The sequence below is a fragment of the Stenella coeruleoalba genome (assembly GCF_951394435.1).
Source record: "Stenella coeruleoalba genome assembly, chromosome: 7".
Lineage (NCBI taxonomy): Eukaryota > Metazoa > Chordata > Mammalia > Artiodactyla > Delphinidae > Stenella > Stenella coeruleoalba.
The window spans coordinates 10494864-10510227 of record NC_137153.1 but is presented as its reverse complement, the minus strand read 5'-3'; the positions used below and the strand labels follow the sequence as shown (position 1 = coordinate 10510227).

Genomic DNA, 15364 nt, shown 5'->3' with positions numbered 1-15364 from the left:
TGTGAGCCCATATATACATATTCTTCTTCTTTTAAAAATTTTCTACAGCCCTTAAAAATGTAAAAGTTTTTCATAACTTGTGGGCTATACAAAACCACAGTGCAGGTTAGAATTTTTGTACCTGAGTTTTACAGTATTTGATTGGATGCCAGACATTGTGAAGGAAAAATTTAATAGCCTCTGGGTAATGTTATCTTTCTTCAAAGAAGATTAAGTTTTCTTCTTAAAACTAAATAATGCCAGGAGATTACCTTGATACTGTTGAAGTTAGTTGTGGCCTGTTTGTTTCCAGGTCGTAGCTCTTGTTCCTACGCCTTGATCTGCCTGAGACCTCCTCTCAGTGCTGATGGTGTTTGTTCACCATGCCCTCCGCATTCCTGGGACCCGATCTCTACTCTCCCTCCCAGCACCATCCAGATGCTCATCTTTGCCCAGCACGTCACCCTCCTGGCTGCTGATTTGTGCTGGTTTTCCCAGAGTGTTGCTTGTGAATGAATGCATAGTTTAGGAGTTAGCCGAAAATAGAGGGGATTTTTTTGTTGTGCTGAAGGGAACTTATTGGTGATTTTTTTTCTTTGCGTTCTGGGTCACTTTGTAGCCGCAGACTTATTATCCCAGTAAGAGTTGCCTTCTGCCTGTGCTGGACTTAGGAAGTGCACGCAGGGAAGCTGGGATGGAGTGGAGCTCATCCTAGTGTTTGCTGCTGTCAGTCGTGGCCCAGTGCGCCCTGCCTGCATCACTTACTCGCCAGTGCTTCCAAATAGTTTTTTCAATATTTTTTGTTGTTGTTCATCATTTATATTTATTTTCAGTGAGCAATTAATCCAATATGAGTTACATTGTCATGGCCAGGAAAACAAGTCCCTACATTTTTTTAAACTAACTTTTTTTTCCCTTGACTATAATAGTATATTTTCATTGTAAAACATTAGAAAATACCAAAAACTGTGCTGTAGAAAATTGAAATTACCTAGAACCTTGCTACCTAGAGATTATGTTCCTGTTAATCACATAAATTTTGTTTTTATTTAAAAATCTAGTTCTCTTGTTATAAAAGTAATCTGTATACATAATTAAAAATGCCAAGTAGCTCTGGAAGTCTTTTACGAAAAACTGCAGTTCTTAGACCTCACTCATCACCTTATTTTCTGCTTCCCAAAGTCAGCCACGTACAGTTCTTTTAACTATTTGTTTTCTTATTTATCAACATAATTATAAATCATATACCTATATTATTACTTCTTGATTTTTAAAAGTGTTTATTATTATCTTAGTTTTAGACATTATCTGTGAACTTCCTACTTTGGAAGATAAGAATTTAGCTGCCTTTCCTCCATCTGTTTTTTTTCCCCCTGATCTCACCATATACAACTGTACTTCCTATCCCCAGATCCTCCAAATATACTTGTAATTTTAGTGAAATCATTGTACAGTGTTGGTATTACCTTGACCATGTATATTCTAATCAAAGCTGTGGTAATTGTACCATGACTACTTTTCTTTCTTGCACAATATTTTATTTTCCCTTTAGTGAATAATTGCTTTGTTTTTCACAAACTTATTTCTAGTTTGTTGCCAGACTCTTCCCTAGATATGTTTATCTCTTCTCAGATCGTCCATATACATTAGGTATTATATGGGTCTAATCTTCGAACCATTTCTTTGGAATCGCCTCTGACCTGCTCCAAACCAGACGAGTTTTTCCTTTGACCTGCTGGAAAGATGTCATCCTGGCCTCTCCCCTAACCTGATGTTAGATCTCTTATTGTCTGGAGTCCATGGCTTCTTTTTTCTTGATATATTCCCCCATTTTACTGGCATCTATGGGACAAGGGGTGTGTGTGTGTGTGTCTGTGTGTGTGTGTGTGTGTGTGTGTGTGTGTGTGAAATCGCTGCTGTCCTGCGGTGTCCAATCTTCCCTCCTTCTTTATTAGTACTAGCATCTCCCCATGCCCCCACGCCCACTTTGGATTTGGGTTGGCGCATGACTGCCTAGGCAGAGACATCATTTCCCAGCTTCCTTTTGCAGCTGGGTGTGGCCGTGGGAATAGGTTGTATCCAGAGTAAAATAGCCGTTCATATGGCTTTTAATTCTTTTTCCAGCTTTATTGAGTTATTATTGACAAATTTTAAAAATTATATATATGTAAGGTTTACAAAATGGTGTTTTGTCATAAGTATACCTCGTGTAATGATCACCACGATCAAACCAATGAACACGCCCATCACCTCACATAGTTAGCATTTTGTGTGTGTGATGCGAACACTTAAGATTTACTTTCTTAACCAAATTTCAAGTGGACTATACATTATTGGCAACGGTAATTAACCATGCTGTGTATTCGATCTCTAGAAGTTTATGCATCTTATGACTGAAGGTTTGTACCCTTTGCCAACATCTCTGCATTTTTCCCACCTCCCAGCCCCTGGCAACCACCATTCTACTGTCTGTTTCTGAGTTCGACTTTTTTAGATTCCAGTCATAAGTAACATCATGCAGTGTTTGTCTTTTTGTGTCTGACTTATTTCACTTAGAATAGTATCTTCCAAGGATTTCCTTCATGCTTAAGGCTGAGTAATATTCCACTGTGTGTGTGTGTGTGTGTGTATGTGTATATATATATATATATATATATATATATATATATATATATATATATATATACCACAATTTCTTTATTCATTCATTGACACTTAGGTTGTTTCCATGTTTTGGCTACTGTGAATAATGCTGCAGTCAACATAGGAGTACAGATAGCTCGTCAAGATACTGATTTAATTTCCTTTGGATAAATACTCAGAAGTGGAATTGCTGGATCATATGGTAGTTCTATTTTGAGTTTTTTGAAGAACCTCAGTACTGTTCCCCATAGTGGCTGCACCAATTTACATTCCCACTAACAGTGCACAAGGGTTTCCTTTTCTCCACATTCTCATCAGTATTTGTCATCTCTTCTCTTTTTGATAATAGCTGTATTAACAAGAGTGAGATGATCTCTCACTGTGGTTTTGATTTGCATTTCCCTGATTGTTAGTGATATAAGCCACCTTTTCATATATCTGTTAACCATTTATATGTCTTCTTTTGAGAAATGTCTATTGAGTTCCTTTGCCGATTTTTAAATTGCTGTCATTAATTAATAATGGCAAAAAATATTTAATTTGTCCATCTTTTTGCTTTTGAGTTGTTTGAGTTACTTAAATATTTTAGGTGTTAATCTGTTATCAGGTATATAATTTGCAAATATTTTCTCCCATTCCGTAGGTTACCTCTTTATTTTGTTGATTTTTTCCTTTGCTGTGCACAAGCTTTTACTCATGTAGACCCACTGTTTTGTTTTTGTTTGTGCTTTGGTGTCATATCCAAAAATTTCTTACTAAGATGCATATGCTCTTTTTTGAAGTGCCTATTCAAATGTCTTGCCTATTTTTCCATTATGTTGGTTTCCCTTTGGTTTTCAGGAGTTCTTTGTATATTCTGGATAGAAGCCTTTTGTTAGTTACATGTGTTCTAAATATATTTTGTCTTTTAGTGGCTTGTCCTTTTAAACTTGTCCTTAGAAATGCAAACTGTAAACCAAAGGACTGAATAAATTGGACTATAATAAAATTAACAACTCCTCTTCAAAAAATGCCATTTAGTAGAATGTTGAATAGAAGGGTCATGTTCTTGATTCAAGGGAGTAAGTGTATCATGTTAACTCAAGTCTTTTTTGAAAATACCCATTTTCAGATTAATGAATTCCCTTCTAGTCTTATTTTAAAAAGTCAATTAAATTTTATCTCACCCTTTTTCTGACTTAATTAAGATGATTGTATGATTTTTCTCCTTGATTATATTAATGTAACAAATAACATTGATTGATTTTCAAATATTAAGCAGGACTTGTCAATATTATCACTTTTTTTTCATTGTTACCAGTCTTACAAGTTAAGATTCCATTTGTGATTTTCTGATTGTGAGTGAATTTCATCATGTCACAGTCTTTTGGCCATTTTGCTTTGCTTCTCTGTAAATTGTGTGTATATTCTTTGCCTTTTTTATATTACATTTCCAATTTTTTTTCTTGTGAATTTTTAATCTGGTATAAATAACCTTTATCTAGTATATCATCACAGTTTTTTTCCACCCTCTGCTATTTCACTTATTTTTATGCTATTTTTGGCCATACAGAGTTTTTTTTTTCTTTTTTTAAAATTTCCATGCAAGTATATCTTTTATTTATATCTTCTGAATTTCCTTTATTGGGTGAAAAATTTGGCAAATCTTTGGATTAGATAGATAGATAACAGGCATGTGTACACATTTGCATGCATGTACGTATATAATCTTTAACCTAGTTGGAATTCTAAAATATTTTCCTTGGTTGTTTTTATTTTACTTTTTTTATAGTAGTATTTTTTAAAATAATTAAGTTATTTATTTATTTAATTTTGGCTGTGTTGGGTCTTTGTTGCTGTGCGCAGGCTTTCTCTAGCTGCGGCGAGCATGGGCTACTGTTCATTGCAGTGTGCGGGCTTCTCATTGTGGTGGCTTCTCTTGCTGTGGAGCATGGGCTCTAGGTGCATGGGCTTCAGTAGTTGTAGCATGCGGGCTCAGTAGATGTGGCTCGCGGGCTCCAGAGTGCAGACTCAGTAGTTGTGGCGCACGGACTTAGTTGCTCTGCAGCATGTGGGATCTTCCCGGACCAGGGCTCGAACCCACATCCCCTGCATTGGCAGGTGGACTCTTAACCACTGTGCCACCAGGGAAGTCCCATCCTTGGTTGTTTTTAGACAATTGTTATTTCAAAGGAATTTTAAGTTCACTTTATCTAATTGAGTTTTATGATTAGAATTGTATTACATTTGTATATTGATTTTTGGAATTTTTTTTCTTTAAATTTTTGGCTGCACCCCGCGGCATGTGGAATCCCCGACCAGGGATCGAACCCACACCGCCTGCATTGGAAGGCGGAGTCTTAACCACTGGACCACCAGCGAAGTCCCCATGATTTTTGGAATTTTTTTTATTTCAAGAATTTAAATATGTCTTTCTTTTTGCACCAGTCTTGTTCTGTGTTTTTCAGTAACATTTTGTTTTGTTCGTTTAAGTTCTAAAACCTTTTTTGGTAAATTTATTTTTATACAATGGGTATATTTTTGTCTTTATTATAATATAGATGATGTATTTTTTCCATTTCCCTAGGTTGTTATTTCTCGTTAAAATAAAGCTATTCTTTCTGTTACCCAGCTATGTAAAATTTTATAGCCAGACTCCTTACTGAATTATTTCATTAAATCTATTAAGGTTTTTTTTGACATCGTAAATCTTATAAATGTGCAGATTATCTCATCAGTAATAAGAAATAGGGTTTTTTGTCCAGTATTTATTTGATTATTCCCTTTCCTTCTCACTGCATTGTTAGACCCTCCAGAGCAATCTTCAGTAATCATAGCGCTATCTGGCATCCTTGTTCCTGGTTTTAATAGACACTATTTTATAGCAGAACACTTAGACTGAATGAGCAGAGCACAGATGTGACCTCTGCCACTGTCACATTGTCGATGAGGCTTGGTGAAGGGAAGATGTTCCAGAACATGGACAGCACTGTAGTTCTGTTCTCATTGACCAGGAAGAAGTAAGAAGTAAAGCAGCTCACAAGCACCTGTACACAACTGTTTTTCCTAAGGAGTTAACTGAACCAGGCAGTGCCTGCTAGCCCAGTGTTATAGAAGGACATGGGCAACACCAAGGCCCCACCTGACTTCAGTGATGATGAATTGAAGTTGGGACCAGGCAGCAAGGCTCTGTGTTTTTCTCCAACTGTTCCAGCCACATGTGTTCAGACACGACAGGCAGAAGATGGAATTGATGTGGAGTTGGGGTTTTGCCGTGAATACCGTGAGTTGAGGATGTATGGAAGAGAATGTTTTTAATGATGGGCTGTAGATGGATTTTAATGGGGACGATGGGGAGAGAAGCCATGGTAGGATCAGTGCATTTTAGGTCCTGGTCAGGTAACATTCTTTAGAGTTGGGGTAGTAGAGGGAGGTGAGTGGAAACACAGGATGTTGGGAATTAGAAGGTGGGGTATTTAACAGTGAACTTTTTGAGGAGCTGTACTGAATGACAGGATCTCCAAGATGTGAGCATTGGAGTGACCGAGGGAGGGAGAAGAAAACATCATGGACATGTACTGACCAGCCCAGATAGATACAGGAAGGCTTATTGGTGCAGACAGAAGTCCAGCAGATTAGCTAAGACAGAATGGGTGTTAGGGGGGCTCCCAGTAGTGAGCTGGAAAGGAGCTTCTCCTGGGAATGGACGGGACTGCCCTGGGCATCTTCCAGGTAACTGCAGTCATCTTTCTGAGCTGAATCCATCCTCTCCTGGTGTCAGTTTAAAGTATGGGAAGTCTCTGAGCAATTACCAGAAACACAAAAACACTTAGTTCATAATTTTAAAAATATCATTTGGACATAAATATATCATTCTGACATTTATATATATATGTAAAAGTTTCATCTAAAGGAAAAGGCAAGTAAGCCACCTTAGAAATGTATGTTAGCCACCTTAGAAATTTATTTTTGTTTATTTGTTTATTTGTTTTACCACTTGGTTTTTTTAGCTTTATTGACTATTACCAAGTTTCAGTGTTTCAAATAATTACTGCAACTGGGACATTAAAAATACAAACGAACATGCCAAAATAATTGTATTCTGAATGTTATGTATAATATTACATATTTTATATTATATAAAGGGTTTTATACATAAAGGTAAGATTTGATTTATGATTATTGAAAATTCAAAAATATGTTTGAACAAAACATTCCTATGCATACATACACAATAACTCAACTGGGATAATCAAAACCATACATGAGTGTGGTTATTAAAAAATAAAATTACATTCATACAACAATGGTAGAAATTGAAATCTTTTTATCAATTTGAGAGTATTATTACAACATCACACACATATGAATGATGTAACCTAATTCCGTATATTTAAGAATCTTTATGCTTGACACTGAAATATGTCTCTATCCCATGGGAAATTTTTGATTTAAAATTTTTTTATTTTAAGGGATTTTTATAATTCATAATCATTAACATCTCTATCCATGGGCATAATGCAGACCCAATCCCAGCAAATAGAAAAGTCATGCGGGTCAACCATATCACATGTGTATTTCACCATAGTTTTAGAAAAATATCCTTTTCAATTGTACAGTTTGGTCATGCTTCATAGTCATGCTTGTCATCAGTGATTACAGATGAGGCACAGAGCTTAGAGGGGAATATATATTGCTGTAGAGAACTAGGTACTAGAGCAGCGGTATCACTGGGTGCTCATGTGGAGACCACCACCCAGACACGCTAAATTAGCTATTAACCTAGGTGTCAGACTTTCAAAAAAGTTAGTGCACTGATGTGTACTAACTTGCTTATTTTTATTTTTTTTTTTGTTTTTTGTGGGGTTTTTTTTGTGGTACACGGGCCTCTCACCGCTGTGGCCTCTCCTGTTGCGGAGCACAGGCTCCGGACGCGCAGGCTCAGCGGCCATGGCTCACGGGCCCAGCCACTCCGTGGCATGTGGGATCTTCCCGGACCGGGGCATGAACCCGTGTCCCCTGCATCGGCAGGCGGACTCTCAACCACTGCGCCACCAGGGAAACCCCTAACTTGCTTTAATGCTGAAATGTCTAAGTCCAGAATACTTGTCAAGTGAGTTTTAGTACTATCTCACTTTTAAATTTAATGAGAGCTGTGATTTTAAGTAAAGGCAAACATTTTTCTAACTGATCTGAAAAGCCTGAAAAACAATGTCTTTATAACAAAAATGCCTTTCCAGTTTGAATTGTGTGCCTATCATGTGCCTTAATCATTTATTAATTTCTAGTACATTACAGAACTTACCCAGTAATTACCTGCTGTAATAATGAACTTTGTTCTAAGTGCTGTTACAGACAAAATTCAAGTCACTTTGAGAATGTAGCATGATTTTTCATCTTTTTGTTGTTTCAGAGATTTCTCCTCAAGGGGAGGAGTGCAAACCCTTAATTACTGGAGAAGAAAAAATAAAATGTATTTCACCTGAAATGAATCCATCAGCTACTGTTGATTCTTCTGTTGAGACAGACAGTCCAAACTTTAGTGAGCCATCTCCACAGACGGCATTGAAACCAGAAGGAAATTTGGATGGTATGTTTTAATGGGGCAAAATGAGATTGATTTGATTTAATAAGACTTTAATGTCTTCTTTATAAACAGATCTTCAAAATATGTATATATGTTTGGGTGATTCATCTCAAATTAAGTTCACTCGTTTTTCTAGTAACTGGTCTTTTTTTTTTATCGCCACATAGCAAATCACCCCAAAACCTCGTGTTAAAAGAACAGCCATTTTACTCTGTCTCCTGATTTTGTGTGTTGGGAATTGAGTCAATGTCTGGCTCAGCCATGTGCTTTTCTAATCCATGTGCTCTTGTCTCTGTGATCATCTGGTCTCATGGGTCCGAGAGGGCTTAGCTGGTGTCCTGACAGGTACAGCTCAGAGGCTGGGCCCGGCTCGCCCCTTCCGCTTCATGCAGTCTCCAGGCCTTTCTATGCACTCTTTGCAGCAGGGTGGTCTGACGTCTCACAGGGCTTCCAGATCCCCAGGTGGAAGCCGCTTGTACTTGCAGAAGCCGCTTGTTCTTGTAGAAGCTTTGTCATGGCAGCACCCCACCTTCAGATATGAAATTCTGTGTTACTTATCTAGTGCTACAAAGCAGATTGCTCCCCGAACTTAGTGACTTAAAAGAACTGTTTTATCTCACACTTTTGTGCATAAGGAATTGGGAAGGTTCTCCTCCTCCTTGTGGCATCAGCTGGCATCGCTCAGTGGTGTTGAGCTGTCAGCTGCACCTCCTTGGAGGGTGGGAGATGGTGTCACTCCCACTTGTGGCATCTCGGCAGCGCTTGGCTGGGCCTGTTCCACTGCGTCCCGCCCCTTAGCTTAGTGTCAGGGCCTTGCCATGTGGTCTTTGCAGGATCGTTGAAGTTCTTTCATTGTGGCTTAGGCTTCCAGATTCCAAGGTGGAAGCTGCCAGTTCTCTTCAAGGCTGGACGTGGAACTGGCTTACAAGACGCCAGCTGTACTCAGCTGGTCCAGGCGATCTCACTGCCGGGGCAAACTCAAGGAGAGGGGCAAAAGAGTCCCTTCTAGATGAGAGGAACGCTGGACACCTTGCTTCATGTGTGGTTGTCTTTAATTCACCATAGTAATTTAATAGTTACGTAAATAGTCTTATTCATTAGAATCATAGTTAACATGTACCTTACGCCTTTTCTTAAAAAGAAACAAAGAAAAACCCTGTTAGGCATATAATAGAGGCTGTATAGCCTAATACAAGAGTTGGCAACTTCTTCTAAGAGAGTCACATAGTAAATACTTTCGACTTTATGGGCAGTACATTGACAAATCTAGTTTGTAGAATGAGTCATATTGATAGGGCTTAAGGTGTTAGAGAACAAATACTCATTTAAAAAAAATTTTAAGGATCCCCCTCCCCCAATTGCTTACCTCGTATGCATGACCAAAAAATCATTTGAGTGAAAGATAAGAACTTTAAAGATTGGTACAGTACCAATCATCTTTCTAAACTGGACAGCTGATTGGAAACTTTTAAAATACAGAAGGAAAGAGTATCTGGATTTGAGGAAAAAAAGCGGTGGTCATGGTGGCTGAAATAAGAACTGGAGAAGAAAAAGAAAAGTTAACAAATGAAGACAGAAACCATTTCTCATTACTATTTACTTCTAGGAGCTATCACCCAGTTGAAAAATGAGCCACTGCCAGAAAACAGAGGTAGTACCCTGGTTGTTAATTGTCTGAGAGTCTAGGGAAATAGATTTAGTGCACTCCAATTATGTTCTCAATATCATTGTAAAAGTCCAGGTAATGGGGTGTTTGGTGTTTTTTTGTTTGTTTTTTTTGATGATTGAACTTTCCCATCAGTAACTAATCAATAATATCTTCTCCCCTTCCATATTTCTAACCACAGATAGTGTTGTTCTTTAAACTAGTTTTTATACCTTCAAGAAAGCAATTTACATATTACTGAAATTTTAATGAAGAGAAAATTTTTTATAATAATCAAAATACAGTGTACTGTATTTCTTTGGGGTATTTTTATTGCAGTGAAAATGCACAAGGAAAAGTCTGTTATTTCAGAAACAACTAGAGAGTCAACACAGTAAGATTAAAGATCTATAGATAAAATATTAAATTTTTCATTGTAATTACTATTAATACTTTAGCCTAAAACTAGGTATGATAATTTATAGGAGGTTTATTCCATTTTCTCTAAATGGATTTTGCTTTGAGACCTCTTTCTTGTTATGTTTCGCCGTGCAGAGCCTGATGACTTGGAAGCAGAATTTCTACAGGAGCCAAGTAGAGCAGACGGGGACGGTGGCTTGCAATGCCCTGTACTCGACGTGTGGGTTAGTGAGATTAAAGAAGCAAAGGAGGCTGAGTACGTTACCTCTTTCTTACATTTCAAAACCTGGTCCCTTTTTGTAATACCTTTTAAAGAAATAGTGTAATAACCCAATATTATATTAAATCGTATTATAATACCTTATAAAAATAGTTTAGGGCTTCCCTGGTGGCGCAGTGGTTGAGAGTCCGCCTGCCGATGCAGGGGACACGGGTTCGTGTCCCGGTCCAGGAAGATCCCACATGCCGCGGAGCGGCTGGGCCCGTGAGCCATGGCCGCTGCCCCTGCGCGTCTGGAGCCTGTGCTCCGCAACGGGAGAGGCCACAGCAGTGAGAGGCCCGTGTACTGAAAAAAAAAAAAAAAAATAGTTTAATTTGGGAATAGATATTACATTCATGTGGTTCAGAAATCCGCAAGTGTATAAAGATAAACAATGAAAAGTCTCTTTCCCACTTCTATCCCCATCCAGCAAATTCCCACTCTCTCCTCTTTCCAGACATGTTTAATAGTAATGAATATTAACATAAACAGAAGCAGAAGTGAATATACAGTCTCCCTCGCTTTTAAATACAGTTGTTAGTATAATGTACACATTTTTTATTTTAGTCAGTAACCTGGGAATTTTTTCATACTAACACACAGAGAGCTTCCTCTTTTTTTGTTATTTCATGGCTATGTAGTAGTCCATTGTATGAATATACTATAACTCTGATTAGTCTCCTACAGTAGTTGATACTACAAATGATGCTATAGTGGATAACCTAAATAATAAGGGTATTTTACATGTATATAAGTACAGTCATCCCCCCTTATTCAACAGGGTTTCGCTCTTCATGGTTTCAGTTACCTGCCATCAACCACAGTCTGAAAATATGAAATGGAAAACTCCAGAAATACACATTCATAAGTTTTAAATTGTGTGCTGTTCTGAGTGGTGTGACATATCCTGCTGTCCCCATGTTTCCTGTGCAGGATGTGAACCATCCCTTCATTCAGCCTGTCCATCAGCCTGTCCACATGTGTGTGCTACCTGCGTGTCAGTCACTTAGTAGCCGTCTAGGTTATTAGAGCTGCTGTCTGGGTGTCCCAGTGCTCGTGTTCATGTGACCGTTATTTTGCTTAATAACAGCCCGAAAGCACAAGAGTAGTGATGCTAGCAGTTCGGATGTGCCAAAGAGAAGCCACAAGATGCTTCCTTTAAGTGAAAGGTGAAAGTTCTCAACCTAACAGAAAGAAAAAAATCGTATACCTGAGGTTGCTAAGGTCTATGTTAAGAATGAAACTTCTATGAAGTTGTGAAGATGGAAAAGGAAATCTGTGCTAGTTTTGCTGTCGAACCTCAAACTGCAAAAGTTACACCTACAGGGCTTCCCTGGTGGCGCAGTGGTTGGGAGTCCGCCTGCCGATGCAGGAGATACGGGTTTGTGCCCCGGTCCGGGAGGATCCCACGTGCCGCGGAGCGGCTGGGCACGTGAGCCATGGCCGCTGAGCCTGCGCGTCCGGAGCCCGTGCTCCGCAACGGGAGAGGCCACAACAGTGAGAGGCCCGCGTACCGGGAAAAAAAAAAAAAAAAAAGTTACACCTACAGGGTGTGATAGGTGCTTAGTTAAGATGAAAAGGAATTAAATTTGTGGGTAAAAGGCATGAACGGAAAACATAGTTTGGTTCTGTCCATGTTTCAGGCATCCACTGGGGGTCCTGAACTATATCCCCCTGTGGGTAAGGGGGGACTACTGTGTATCTGGAGGATAGAGACAAAGAAGTATGATTTTATAAATGCAATTATTATTCTCCCCAGGGATTGTACTAGTTTATGCACTCAGAAAGAATGTATGAAACCTCCTGTTTTCCCCACAGCCTTTCCAAGCTTTTATTACCAAAGTTTTTGATTTTTGCCAATCTGATAGGTAAAAAGTAGTATCTCAGTTTGGGGTCTTAGTTTATCTCTTTTTATTAGTAGAGTTGAGCACATCTTTTCAGATGTTTAAGTCGCATTTGTATTTCCTTTTCTGTGAATTCCCTGTTTACATCTTTGACCCATTTTTAAAATTCGGTTGGTCTTTGATAAATTTAAGAACTCCTTAAATATTTGCCTTGGTTATTATGTGAATTGTAACTATTTTTTCACTGTTGGTCACTTACGTTTTATTTTTTTGCCATGCAGAAGTTTTTTGGTTGCTTGTTTTTGCGTTGTCATGTTTACCTGGATTTTGATAATTATTCAGAGAAACTTGGTTTTCTCTAAGGTTTTGAAAGAGTATTTCAGTCTTTTCTTCTGGTAATTTCATGTAGGCACTTCTTACATTTACCTCTTTGATCTATTTGGAATTTATCCTGGTGTCCATGGACTCGGTTTTTCTTCCAGATGGCTACACAGTTGTCGTAACTCCATTTATTAAAGAGCCCACCTTTCCTGCACAGATTTAAAATGCCACTTTTAATATGTACTGAATTTTCTTAATTATTTGGGTTCATGCATATACTTTATTTTCCTGTTCCATTGATCTTTGTTCAGTGTGCTGGTACACACTGTTTTAATTAAAATGTAAAATATATTTTAAGATCATGTAAGGCTTATTCACTTTCATCGCTCTTCTTGCCTGTATAACTTTTCATCTGAATTTAGAATTTATTAAATTTAGCCCACCTTCCCTCACATAAAAAAAATCAGTTTATATTTTATCGGGACGCTATCATAAATTAATGCAGGGACATGAACATGCTGTGTGTGTTCTTCCTGTCCAAGAAGAACAGAATAGGCCTTGTTTTATGATCAACTTGGGAGTTTTCTTTATCTAGGCTTTGTGCTTTTATGGGTAAGCTTATTCCTAGCTTTATTATCTTTTGTTTGGTGTTGTAAATGGTGCCTATTCCTCTGTGAGATCTTGTAACTAGAAGGTTGTATATATGAAAGCTGTGGATTTCTTTATATTGATTTTGTACCCCACCATCTTACTGGTATCTACTATCGTTCATGATTTTCAGTTGAATCTTTTGTATTTTTCAGATATACAGTCATATCATATGAAAATAATGATGGCTTTATGTCTTTCCAGTTTTTTTGTTTGTTTGTTTGTTTTGCGGTACGCAGGCCTCTCACTGTCATGGCCTCTCCCGTTGCGGAGCACAGGCTCCGGACGCGCAGGTTCAGCGGCCATGGCTCACGGGCCCAGCCGTTCCGCAGCATGTGGGATCTTCCCAGACTGGGGCACGAACCCGTGTCCCCTGCATCGGCAGGCAGACTTTGAACTACTGCGCCACCAGGGAAGCCCTTTCCAGTATTTTTTAACACTCGTTTCTTTCTCTCCAGTTGCATTGCTTAGTATACCTTTTATACAGTGTTAAATATTGGAAATAGGGCTATCTTTGTCTTGTTCTTAATTTCAGTGAAATGATTCTAATGTTAACCCTCGTTAGGCATGACTATAATTTCTAGCTCAGAGCAGTATTTACTCGTATTTTACTGGCTAAAAAAGTCAGGAGTGTATTTTGTCAAATGACCTTTCGGTATCTATGGATTTTGATAATTATGGAACCATTGGAACCATTCATATAGAATCATTCATATAATTGTTTTCCTTTATCTATTGGTATAATGAATTATATTAATAGGTTACCTAATATTGAACTATCCTGCATACCTTAGTAAACTCTACTTGGCCATGATGTGCTACTATTTTAATGTACTTCTGTTTGCTAATGCTTCATTTTAGGATTTTTGCATTAGTACTCTGGACAGTCATCTGTAGTTCCCTTTCGTCATGGGAAATCACTGTTGTATTTTGGTGTTCTTTTTATCTTCCTTCTTAAAAAGTAATTGGAAGTTCCTTCCTTTGCTGTGCTTGTAACAAGGATTGTCAAATGTTTTCTGTAAAGGGCCAGATTGTAAACTTTTTTGGCCGTGTAGACCATATGGTCTGTGATGCAGTTGTTCAATTCTGCCTTTGTTCTGCAAAAGCAGCCATAGGTAACACATAAACAGGTGAGCATGGCTGCTCCAGTGCAACTTTATCTGTGAAAACAGGAGGTGGGCTGGACTTGGACATGGATGCAAAGCTGTACAAGCATGTTTATTGCAAGAGAGTCATAGGAAATCATTTGAAATCGTCTAAATAATCATTAATATGGAAGTACCTAAAATACTGTTCTCAATATACTGCATAGTGGGTATGCAGCACTGAAATAAAATGGAGCTCTATGTATTAATGTGGAAATATGTCAAAATATTGAATGATTAACAGAATAAAATTATATTGAATAAAAAACATTTCCATATGTTAGAGTAATGCTATGATAATCCTATTAAAATTATTATATATCCTTAAGTGAATATACATGTATGTAAATTTAAGGGAAAAGTATGGTAAGATGTACACAAAACTGATAACAGTAAAGGCAACTGGGAATTGAGTGGTTAGGGGACTCCTAAAAGAATCACTTTTTTTTAATTAAGGTAAAATTTATCATTTTAATCATTTTAAAGTATACAATTTGCCACTATATGGTTCCAGAACATTCTCTCAACCCCAAAGGAACGCCTGTGCCCATAAGCAGCCACTCCCCATGTTCCCCTCCCCCAGCCCCTGGCACCACTGATCTGCTTCTGTCTCTGTGGATTTGCCTATTCTGGATTTGACATTTCCTGTGGAACCGTACAGTGTGTGGCTTTTTGCATCTGGCTTCTTTTACTTATCATACTGTTTGCAAAGCTTATCTGTGTTTTAGGATGTATCAGTTCTTCATTCCTTTTTATAGCTGGATAATATTCCGTTATATGAATATACCCTATATGTTTATCCATTGAGCAGTTGACGACATTCAGCAGATGATGGTGGGTCATTTCCAGAGTTACTTCTGCCTTTTGGTTCTTTTGAATAGTACTGCTATGAAC

At 38.0% G+C, this 15364-nt stretch overlaps 1 protein-coding gene across 7 annotated transcripts in view; it reads left to right on the top strand.

Moving 5' to 3' along the window:
* Positions 1-15364, top strand: part of NEK1 (NIMA related kinase 1) — a 233037-nt gene that overhangs the window by 185162 nt on the left and 32511 nt on the right. For all 7 annotated transcript variants that reach the window (XM_079926984.1, XM_079926982.1, XM_079926986.1 and 4 more), the window contains 2 exons: positions 8015-8191; positions 10389-10509. In XM_079926984.1, coding sequence (XP_079783110.1) covers positions 8015-8191; positions 10389-10509 — 298 coding nt within the window. The remainder of the gene's footprint in view (positions 1-8014; positions 8192-10388; positions 10510-15364) is intronic.